At 39.4% G+C, this 12504-nt stretch overlaps 1 protein-coding gene across 1 annotated transcript in view; it reads right to left on the bottom strand.

Moving 5' to 3' along the window:
* LOC115926055 (reversion-inducing cysteine-rich protein with Kazal motifs-like) overlaps positions 1–12153 on the bottom strand; it is a 69042-nt gene extending 56889 nt beyond the window's left edge. Inside the window, exon 1 of the mRNA XM_030990383.1 lies at positions 12071–12153. Coding sequence (XP_030846243.1) covers positions 12071–12145 — 75 coding nt within the window. The 5' untranslated portion in view covers positions 12146–12153. The remainder of the gene's footprint in view (positions 1–12070) is intronic.
* Between the last annotated feature and the right edge of the window lie 351 nt (positions 12154–12504).

Below are 12504 nucleotides of genomic sequence, written 5' to 3'. Positions count from 1 at the left end.
ATCAATCTATTTCATTGCTCCACTCGACTTCCCCTCGCGTGATAAATGGGCTTTCCAAACGAGCACAATAGGCTCCTAATGGGAACATGTTCATGCACACAATGCACGTGTATTCAATATAGGTCAACCAAGAGCGAAAAGATTTTACACATCTTTCTGCTTCTGATAATCTTTTGTCGTCTGCTGGGCATTCTTCAAAGAGTCCCTAGATATCATACTGTGCTGGCTCTCACCCTCAACCACCAATCCATTATATCTAATTCATAGAGAAATTAAATCAAATTATTCCTGACTATCAACACCTAATAGGATTTACTTCACAAAGGACTCAAGTATCTGGAAAAGCAAGTGGAATATATATATCTGCCATACTTGTATTTAGCACACACTATAAAAACAATCTGTTAGAAAGAAAAACTGAAACATTACAAAAAGAGGTCAACACACAATGAATTGACACTTCATAGCTACAATTTCATTAGAAGTACGCTTACATTTTTAGTATACTTTTTCCATTTGTCCTCTCCCCCCTCCCCTGCCTTTTTAAAATTGGATTTAATTAAAAACTTTAATTTTTTGAAAATGAGGTTGACACACGATGGACACTTCATATCTCCAATTTCACTAGCAGTATGCCTACATCTCTAGTATGTAACCTATTTCCACTTGTCCTCTCCCCCCCCCCTTCCCGCCTTTTAAAGATTTAATTTCATTCAAAACGAGGTGTTTTGAAGAAAAATGGCCTTCAATTTTGAATTACATACACTTGTACCAATATCTTTTTTTATAGAGAACTGGCAAAACTATTTCAATATTAATAATTAATACTCATTCTCAGCATTTTAACCTTTTGATCATAACTTTTTTTATTTGTTCAGTTTTTTAATAGAAAAAAAGCGCATCTTCAAGATAGTGTGCGCTCTTTATCAAAGTGCTTTGAATAAACCTTTCACCTTATGATATCTTCTCCCTTTTTTGTATTGAATTTCATTAACCCTTAAAGGAGTTCTTTCTAGTCATAGTCATAATCGAATCAATCTTAAACTTACTTATCCCTGATTGTATTTTTCTTTACTCACTTCAGCCCACCTCTCCCCTCCCAGTCCCACCCAAATAAATAAAATATGTCACTCGACTCGAAGCAAAGTCAATCAAATTATACCTCAAGCAGATAACCTCACCCTCATCTTTCCTATTAAAACAAAGCCATCATCCCCCTTAGAGGCAGAAAGGCATTAAACTCATCTCCTTAAACACAGAGTTAACAACCTTCTGGCTCTTAAGCACCATAACTACCAGGAGCAGGTATCTCCGATATCATTTCAATAAAATATAATCACTTTTCAGTGAATTCAATTATTCATTAGCAAAGCAATTTACAGACAACGCTTGACTGGACCGGACCAGTCATTCACCTTCCTCCGCCTCCCATGAGAAATCAAATTTGTATATTTTCGAGTGCCATCGCTTTGGCTAATATTGGTGCGCTGCCTTTGTTTGTAAATTATTCACAATTTAATAAAGCAATTACTTCACTTTTCATATGTCTCCTGGCATGAAAAGAGTAAACACAGAGTTCAAATAGAAAAAAGGACGATATATAAGGCGCGTTTACACTGCAAGCACAAACCATCATGTTTTTTTCTTCACATTCCAAAGTTTTGTCTGAATTCGCTAGGCAACTATCCGTAAACACAACAAAAAACCCACGTCTGGAGTGTGTCATTTTTTGTAAAGGCAAACAAAAAAACACGGTAAGAATGTGCCACATTAGTATACACATTTTCTTTGTCTTTTCTGAAACATTTCCTTGGTCTTTGTTTTATTCATTCCGAATTGGTTCTGTTTCATTAAAAAAAACATTGTTACTTTCATGAAAGGGGACTTTCTAAATTGTCAGAAGGAAACTGTAGGCCTACATTCAATTTCACAGCGGTCCAGGAACATAAACATCTGGACAGAGCTTTATCTTCTAATATCTAGCATCTCATATATGTCTTTGATTCATGGACGAAATTTCATGTCAATGAGAATACATGATACAACCATAGCGCAGCCTTTAAAGTGGATCATAATCATTAGTTGGTTGAAGATTTATGAAAGGTTGTCAGCAATCATGATGAGGTGGGGGCAGGGCAGGGCAGGCAGAGCGGGCAGAGCGGGCTAGTAAGTAGAGCATGACCAGATGATAAATGTGATGAGAGAGAGAGAGAGGAGAGCATGTAGGCTGGATAGAGAGAAATGGGACATACAGAAAGAGAAGCAGGAGAAGCAGAATAAGAAGAAGAGAGCTAGAGAAAGAGAGAGAGAGCGTGAGATAGATAGAGAGAGAGAGAGAGAGAGAGAGAGAGAGAGAATGAATGAAAGTAGAGCATGACCAGATGATAAATGAGGGAGAGGAGAGCGTGGTAGTGAAGGCTGGATAGAGAGAGAGAGAGAGAGAGAGAGAGAGAGAGAGAGAGAGATGGGACATACAGAAGACGCAGGAGAAGAAGAAGAAGAAAGATAGAAAGAGAGAGAGAGAGAGAGCAAGAAAGTAGAGCATGACTCTATGATAAATGTGATGAGGGAGGAGAAGAGTAATGTACAAAAGGAAAGTGTATGTAGGCTGGATAGAGAGAGAGAGAGAGAGAGAGAGAGAGAGAGGGAGAGAGAGGGAGAGAGAGAGAGAAAGAGAGAGAGAAAGATAGAGAGAGAGATGGGACATACAGAAGGAGAAACAAATGAATAAAGAAGAAAAAAGAAGACGAAAAAGATGACAGAGAGAGAGAGAGAGTGAGAGAGAAAGAAAGTAGAGCGTGACCAGATGATAAATATGATGAGGGAGGAGGAGAGTAATGTACAAAGAAAAAGTGTAGGCTGGATAGAGAGAAATAAATAAATAAGAGAGAGAGAGAGAGAGAGAGAGAGTGTGTGTGTGTGTGTGTGTGTAGAACATGACTAGATGAGATGATAAATGTGATGAGGGGAGGCAAGAAATATATCTGGGACCCATTCAAAACCCTGTGCCCTCTTCAATTTCATAATAGTATTTTTTTTTTAAAGCAAGGAGAGAGATAGAATGAAAGAGGGACACAGACAGAATCAAAATAGGAGACAGAGAATGAAGGAAATACAGGGAAGAACATGAAAATGTGCAAATGATAGTGACAATGTATCCATGAGGGACTCTTATACAAACATGGAGAGAGAGCTGGGTTGGTGGGGTGGTAACTGAACAGGATGTTGGGACAAAGATGTTCTCTAGATCTAGGAACGAAGAGAGAAAAAGAGTTGACAGCAAAACTATAAATGAGGCAGATGGGCCTAGAAACAGATGTAGATATGGGGATGATAGATAATCTCATGCATGTATTGACTCAGTAAGCGACTGCAACCTGATTTCTTCAAAAACAAAGAGTGTTTGACAATAAATCTGTTTGTAGGAGTCAAATAGGATGCAAATTTCAGTATCCATTTATGGTGATAGAGAAAAGACTTTTTGTTCAAACAGAGCGGCAAAGACTGATCGGAGTCAATACAAGAATTGAAATAAATGAAATGATGAAAGAGCATACAAATGTAAATCCAAGTAAAATTGATTCCTTGTTTTTTGCAGCCATCACACTCCCTTTTTTCCGAGCCTACCTTCTTCTTCTTTCCTTTGTTTTGTGAAGTTGGAGGGGGTGGTATATGATATTTTTAGGAGAAATGAAAAATTCATGGATCTGACAAACCCTCAGCAAAAAGTAACAACATTTATTTCAACTTGCCATGAACCTTTATACACAACGCATGGACAGGTGAAATAGCATTCAAATAAATTATGTTGAAAAAGGCCCTTTAGGATTTTTATGGGGGGGGGGGGTGGTGATACAGAATACAAAATACCAAATATCATTGGAGCCCCCCCCCCCCCCTCTCCCCTTCTCATTTTATGTATACCCAGACAAGATTCAATTTTCCTGGGTCTAGACATTACAGGAGGAGGGGGTATTATGTGTTACCCCATAGCCTCCAGTGTGATGTAGAAGGCTGTGTAAGTGGATGGGGATAAAATACCCACTACATGTACACATAAATCAATAATGAGTGAGCTATTTGTCAACTGGCCTTGTTGTTATGGCACTCTACTTTACATTAGTGATTGCTCTGTATGGACATTAATCATTCGGCTAAGTTGATGGCTCTCTCTCCCTCTCCCTCTCTCCCTCTCTCCCACTCGTTCTCTTTATCTGTTCTCCCCCTCTCTCTCTCTCTCTCTCTCTCCCACTCGTTTTCTTTACCAGTTCTCCCAATCTCTTTCTCTCTCTCTCTCTCTCTCTCTCTTTTGATCCATTCTCCCTCACCCCCTCTTTCTATCTGTTTCTTGCTTTTAGTCTTCTCTTCTCTGCTCCCTCTGTCAGCTTACCTCCCCCTCTCTTTCTATTTTTATCTCTCTCTCCCTCTTTCTTTTTCTCTCCCACACTATTTCACTCTCTTCTATCTTCTCTTCTGTCGCTCTCTCTCTCTTTAACCTAAGGTTACCTCTCCCTCTCTCCCTCTCTCTCTCTCTCTCTCTCTCTCTTTCTCTCTTCCTCCCTAGAACTTGCAGCAACTTACATGAAGGGACTTAAAAAAAGGCATAAATAAGATATATGGCTGTTAATGACTATTATCTATCATATCGTAAATTCTGCTTTAAAATTGTATGACTTGATGCCCTTCTGGCTCTCTGTGACAATGACAGATGATTAATGAGTGCATGATAGGAGTGTGTGCCTCAGAATACTTTTCCTATGGAAATCACAAAAGCTGAAGTACATTTACCCCCCTCCCCACAAACAGATCACTTTATAATTTCGTAAATCTTGTAAAACGCGAAAATATTTTGTACTTCAGTGTAGCAAAATAATACTAGGCTAAAACCCACTTGACCTCAATGGAGAGAGAGAGAGAAAGAGATGTAGAAGGGTAAGAGACAGAAAAGGTCGAGGGAGAGGGCTAAAAGTAGAGATAGCAGGAAGAGGAATGGTAGAGAGAGGGGGCAGAGAGGGAGAGAGAGGGGGCAGAGAGGGAGAGATAGCAGGAAGAATGGAAGAGAGGGGGAGATAGGTAGAGACGGAGGGAGGGAAAGAGAGAGAGAGAGAGAGAGAGAGAGAGAGATAAAGAGAATGGGACCTGTGAAAGGGAGCAAGAGAGAGGTGGGAGAAAGAACAGAGAGAAAGAGCAAAAGAGAGAGAGAGGGGGACAGAGAGGGGATAAGAGTGACCCTCTCAGCTTCAGGTACTTCAAACAAGGAAACTGTTATTTCACATGATGACCTTAATGTGAAGTGGTAAGGCCTTAATTTACTGCCTGTTCAACATGACTGTTCCAAGGCCAAGACAACAACTCTAAACACACTCAGCTCAATGTCACAGTTAGTGGCGTAGCTACAGGAGGGCACACAGGGGTAAATGTCCCGCTAAACAAACGTAAATGAACACAAAAGAGAAAGGGAAAGAGAAAGGATGAGAAGGGATAGGAAAGGAGGGGGTGGGGAAAGATTAAAGGACACCCTTTCATACCCTGATTAGTGGCTTTGCAGATTGAAACATGTATTTCATTCACCCAGAAAGACCAGTAGCCCCCTCTCTCGATAGCCCCCTTTTGGTAGCCCCCTCCCGATAGTCCCCTCTCGCAATAATGCCAGGGGCTGGCCATCTCTATGCCACTGGTCACACTCACAGTCACACTCTTCACACTGTACAAATTTCCAACAGGATGAGGAAAATGGAAGGGTGATCCCAAAGTAACTCTCCCGACTTTCTTGCTCCAGGCTAATACTTTGTCAAAGATATACAGGCTGGCAATGGGTCACCTTTCTGTAATAGATATTAGGTAAGGTTTAGGGTAAGGTAATGTACGGTGTTTTGGGGAGATCCAGACTAAAATTTGTGTTCATGAAACCTATGGTATTTTTTTCTAAATTTGGGGGGCCCAGAGATAGAAATCAGGGGCCCATATGTCACTGGTGCCTGTTGGTGATGAGCCCTGCTATAGATTTGACAGTAGTGTATATTAATTTTGTGCATCAAATGCAATGATAACCATATCAATTGGAGCTGCATCAAATGCAATGATAACCATATCAATTGGAGCTTCTACTTTTCTTTAGTAGTGCTTTTGTTACCATTTCATTGGTGAATCGGGGGTCCATATGCCCATGGTGCCCGTTAATGCTGAGCCCTGCTAAAGATTTGACAAAACATGGCCTAGAGAAAATCATCAGCTACCTGCAAGAAGGCCGTATCAGCTATGCATTGTCAACGGCATTAAGGACCTTCTTGTTGGCAGCCAGCCGACAAAATCTAGCCAGAGAAAATGTTGATCAATCCTTACAGAGAGAGACCCAGCTGCATGTGGGTAGTCGAGCTGTTGCTACTACTCACAACAAACAAACACTAGCTGTTAAAATCAACACACCGTCCACCGTGATAATTAGCCTACAAATGTCATTACACCTCCAGAGGGCTTCTCAGCTTTCATTAGCGGACTAGATTCCAAATGACCTCGCCTGATCATACAGGGGACTAACGATCGCCCGATTGACCGGTCTTTGTTTAAAGAGTGCCAAAAACCAAAGTGTAATCCTATTTGTTTTAATGAATGAAACAATGAAGGTTTCCTTTATATCCTCCCCCCTCTAATATTTCAACCTAAATTTGAGTTTTGCTTTTTAATGGGCAAGTAAATTAAATGAAATGCCATTTCACAAGATTCATGTAGATTGTAGTGTATATAAATTTTGTGCATCAAAACTTCAAAATACATAGACAACCATGTCAACTGGAACTTCTTGTTTCGTTTACAAGGGCTATTGTCAGTTTGTCACCATTTCATAAGTGAATCTGCCCCTGCCATTGTTTCCCATCTTTAAAAAAAAATTGCCATCTTTTTCTATATTCACAACACAAAATAATATCAAGTTTTAATATGGCAAACTTAGCAGAAACATTACAATCCCGATGTAGCCTATAATGCAGTGCAAGCATACAAACGTCCTGAAAAGATGCCCAAATGCTCTATTTTCTATCACTCTACCCTTTTCTATATCTATAAACGAATGATAATAGCCTATTTTCATTTGGCAAAAATTGGCATTTATAGACATTTTTACCTCTACATGCCTAATAATGTAAAGCATGGTTATAAACATCTTCAAAATATGCCCCAATGCTGTATTTTCTACCTGTCCACCCACTCACATTACAGAAATTCATCTGGGTCTGCAAATATGGCATTTCTGTCTGTAAATACCAACGGAATTCATGTGGAGCTGTTCTCAAATATTTGGTAGCCCTTCGCTGAGGAGCAGAGACATATTTCTGCTTCCGTCGGACACAACTCGACTACAAATCTTTCTAAATTGACCAAGAAATGAAGAGAACAGTTACATCCAGGTACAATAATCTTGTGCTAGGTATTCCTTCCCTAGTGCTAGTGCTCACGCGATTCTGTGTACTTTAGCAATTGCTTGAATATCAAATGATAATTCAACATTTCTATGTCATTATGTACAGTAATCTATGTCATTATGTACAGTAATATAACATATATAAGCATATTTCCTGAAAGCATTTGTTTTTATATTATATACATAATTAAATGGTTTGATTTACTCTCCTGTTTTTGAGTATTCCTTTTTTTCTGTTTTATAATCAATAACTCACAGGTTGATGAAAACATTGTACCAAGCATTCAAAAATGCTTTAGGGTCTTGTTCGTGCATTTCATTTGATCCCTCAGAGGAATTCATATCAAAATCAGACAATTTTGACAGAAACAACTTCCCTCATTGACACAGCCTAATGTTTCACATAACACTAAATATGCACCCCTTGAAATTACTCCCTATAACTTTAAAAACTGAATTCCAGAAGAAGAAAAAATATTCCAGCATGGCAAATATGTTTGTAAACTCCTGGTGTGTACACACACAAGAGTGCTAATTGGCGTTGGTTTACAGAGCAAATAAGGGGTATTTTAAAGGTTAGGTGAGGGTCTGTTAATGGGTACAGACGTCAATGAAATTCTTAGCACCTCAACTCATGTACCGGTACCTGTTTGAGTGATTGGATATAAAGAAAGAGAAGTTTACTTACTAATGCAACACTCTATATATCTTCTGTTGAGAGCCAGAAAGGGATTTACTTACTTCATTGTATGATGGAAACAGTTCAAATCACTTTTTGGTCTCTAAGCTAACGATTCAAACATTTTGAGTTGATAGTTTAAACTTAATTTGCCTTGCCAATAGTCTACCTATTGGGACTAATATCCTGACACATTTAAAAGTATTATTCTACCTCTGAAATATATGTAATTGTATATTGTCTGCAAAGACTCCATAATTGCTAAAACACTTTTACACAATTTATGCCCTTCTAGCATTTGGGCAGGACTCAGCCCTAACAGGCGCTTGGACACATGGGCACCCAAAATCTACATCTGGACCCAAAAACGTTCAAATCTTAACAAAGACTCTAGTAAGTTCCTTGGAGTATTGTCTTAAGATTCAATGTTCTACTTAGAAAGTTTCTAAGGTGTATATGAGGTCTATGAAATTCGAAGAAAAACATTGCAAATTACACACTATAAGCATATAGCACACTGCAGAGGCTGATTAAGAATATTTGGGGATTGTTCAAATTTATCTAAAATTGCTTTAAAAATACACTTATTTATAATAAACAAAAACAAATTCATCAAATTCTGAAGTAGGTCCTAAACAATATGTTTAACATATCCGTTGGTATTTCCTACCTTTTCACATTATAATGCGATTATAGGTTCTATCTGCACCTACATTGGGTTGTAACCCTGACTATGTATTAATCTAATCAGATCAGATCAACATAATCCTTATAAATTTACCTGTTATTCTTCTTTTTCATGAACACAGGGGCTTACTGTCATGCCCATTGGATCCACTTCCTCTCTTTCCCCTGCCCCTCCCTAAATCCCTTTTTATGAACAGCCTAGATTACTTTTAATGATATATTCCATATCTTCTTTATTCCCCATAAATTCCATACCTCATATTCAAAGCTTGCACTATCTATTGAAAGAATTCCAAATCAACATCTTATCCTCCTTCCATCATGCACATAGTGCCCCCTCCCCCAGTTTGCTCTCTACCCCAAGCTAGGGGCAAATTGTTGGAACAGTTAGTTGCAGACATTTTTTTAGAACCCCCAGATACTTTCTACCAGTACCACATAATCCATTGGCGTCTGATTTTGGTTTGTAGTTGTAGGCATTCTGCTGCCATTGCAGTGCCCACTGAATTCATATCTAGCCCTGACAACATATGGAATAATCCCCAATCATATCCCACATAATCCTTATAAAGTCATTATTCTTCCTCACCGTGCACATAGAGGATGACTGTCATGATTATTGGAAAATTTGAAAACATGAACCCACCACCTCCTCTCTCTCACTCACTCACTCTCTCTCTCTCTCTCTCTCTCTCTCTCTCTCTCTCTTTCCCTCTCTCTCTCAAACATTACCTTCTAGTACATAATCATTCAAAGTCTGAACTGGGTTTTGCTCCGTCTACTTCTGCAGTTGACTGACACAACAACCCCCCCCCCCCCCCTCCTTCCCCTCTCTAAAAATGGCTTCGAAGTGGGACTGTTATATTCCTAAAATCTAATCGTCATTTTTAATCCCCAGATATATCTTATAATATAAGCTGGTTTTGCTCTACTTCAGCAGTGGCTTGAAACATGGGCTCCAACTTCTGTAGTTACTCGAACAGGGGCTCCACCAAGGGCCTGGGAGTGGGACAGTTATATTCTTATTTAATCTAACTGTCATTTTGTTTTAATCCCCAGACAGTCACATTCCCCACCAACATAATCCTTCTCAGAGCCTCCCGTTTCTGTTCTGCTCTACTACCACTGTGCTAAGGCATGGTCTTGGGTCTTTGTGCTGGTGGGTCTTATGTCAGGAAACCATGAATGGACTAAGCTTGGGATCAGACTGGATTGGGCTGAAAGACAATACCTGGGATGAGATGATTGCTGTAGACTGATGTGATTAGGAGAAGAGAGGGAAGGGGAGGAGAAGGGAGAAGAGGTAGAAGAGAAGGGAAAAGTGGAGGAAGATGAGGAGGGAAAGAGGAGGGAGAGGTGGAGAGTGGGTGAAAGAGAAGGAGAAAGAGAAAAAAAAAAGGAGAAAGAGAAGGAGAAAGAGAAGGAGAAAGAGGAGAAAGAGAAGGAGAAAGAGGAGAAAGAGAAAGAGAAGGAGAAAGAGAAAGAAGGGGAAAGACTTGGAGGAGGGGGAACATAGAGATAAAAGGGACAAGAGAGTGGGGAAAGAGAGATGGAGAGGAGGGAGAGAAGGAGAGAGAGAGTAAAGTAGAGATAGTGAGAGTACATGGACAGTACAGGGAGAGAAGGAGAGCAAAAGATAAATAATGAGAAAGAGAAGGGAAGAGAGAAAGAGAGAGAGAGAGAGAGAGAGGAGGGACGGAGAGGGGGAAGATGGTGATGACCTCAAGAACATAGTTTACATTACAATATTAAGACTAGCGAGATGAAGGGGAGAAGAGAAGAGGGACATCACTCTGAAAGAACCAAACATAACCGAGGATAACAAAGCCTATTCTTTAGTGACATTGAATCATGAATAGACATTCGAAGTAAAGTCAATAAAGAGAGCCATGAGAGGGGTAACATTAATCGAAAAAAGAAATTGACAAATGACACAGAATTGTAAAGAAGAATAGAGGGACAAAGAGAGGGATACAGATGTCTATGGAAGGATAGAGCAGAACAACATGTGGAGAGATAGAAAGAGAGAGGGAGAGAGAGGGAGAGAGAGGGGGAGAGGGGGAGAAGGGGGAAGAAGGGGGAAGAAGGGGGAGAAGGGGGAGAAGGGGGGACGAGGGAGAAGGCGAGAGAAGAAAAGGAGAGAGGGAGGAGTATGGACAAAGATGGAGAAGAAAAGAGATATAGAGGTCAAAGAAAGATTTTGAGAGAAACAGATAAACAAAACCAGACAGAGAAAATGAAAGAGAGAAAGATGGGCAAGGAGAAGAGATGAGAGTGGGAGAGTATAAATATAGTAGGTATATGATGAGAGGGAGAAAGGGAAAGAGAGAGAGAGAGAGAGAGAGAGAGAGAGAGAGAGAGAGAGATGGAGAAGATAGAGAAAGAAAGTGAGAGAAGGGGAAAGAAAGTGAGAGAAGGGGAAAGAAATGACAGCAGCCTAGTGGGGACAGACAGGAGACAGAAGTGAAGTTAGCGACGGTAGAATACAGCCAGACTTGGGACGGACCTCATACACCTGATCATGAATTGAGTGAAGGGGGTTATCCCAGGTGTTCAAGCGATAATACTCTAATTTGGGCACATTTCATTCTAGCCGATCATCATCATCTTCTGTAACACGAGGAGGTGCTAGAAAGCAGTGCATCGGGTCTCTGTTTCCACTATCCTCTCTTGAGCTTCTCAAATATCTATTCTCTTATATTTCCCTATACTCAATTACTCAATCTCTGAAAAGGCAGTGCTGGAATACAGCACATGAGGTTTGCCTGACATATCAACAATAATGTATGCAGACTGGATACCAAGTATTTTAGTTAATTCATTAATAACAGGTTAATGGAATAACTCATCACTAGGTCCCCAGGAAAAAAACATGTATAAATTTGAATCTGCTAGTAAACTGGTCTATTGTCATCTGTTAGGAGCAAGAAGAGCATCAACTCCATGTTAGAGTAGCAGGGACTTAGTATATAATTGCTCCCCACATTTTTCATTGTTTTTACCTTGCCTGTTATATCTACATATTTCAAAATTTCGTACTTATTTTCTATACATTATACTTGATTTAAAATCCTTAATTTTTAAAAAAAAATTCTTGTGTGAAATCTACTCTTATATAATAAACGCCTGTATAAAAAAAAATAAAAAAAGAATTTAAACTGTTTTTTAATGTAAAATGTGGAATAAATAAACTTCAAGCTTCAAACTTCAATATGAGTTAACACTCTTCTGGCTCCAAAGTTCAGATGACTTAATATCAAATTATCAATATAAGTTTGTTTTCTTACCAGTGTTGAAGGACACGCATTCAGCAGGGTACCCATATGCTTTCTCCTGCCTGCTGTAGTAGATTCAAGCACCATCTATAACACAAACAGAAACAAACATTTAATGATTGAATAATGATAACGATAATGAAACAATTATAGTACCTAATGAACATCAGCTGTCTGACATATACGACACAGTAAATCGCCAAAACAACAAGTACGGGTGATCAGAAAATTGGCAGCTAACTTCAGTCTGCCAATTTGTGTCTGAGGGAGATGTCTGAACTCTAGACATTGAAACTGTTACAGGTAACTTTTAGTGTTGGATGTGATATAAGACTAAGGCTGTGCACAACAGTGTAATGAGGTACCCGAGTACACTCCCATGCTTACAAGCGAATACTCGAGTATTCGGACGCCATGTTTTTTTTTGAATTTTTTTTTTTGCCACC

This window comes from Strongylocentrotus purpuratus, unplaced genomic scaffold (genome assembly GCF_000002235.5).
Source record: "Strongylocentrotus purpuratus isolate Spur 01 unplaced genomic scaffold, Spur_5.0 spur5_scaffold_19, whole genome shotgun sequence".
Taxonomy (NCBI): Eukaryota; Metazoa; Echinodermata; class Echinoidea; order Camarodonta; family Strongylocentrotidae; genus Strongylocentrotus; species Strongylocentrotus purpuratus.
The sequence above is the reverse complement of the archived record's forward strand: the minus strand, read 5'-3'. Positions and strand labels throughout refer to the sequence as shown.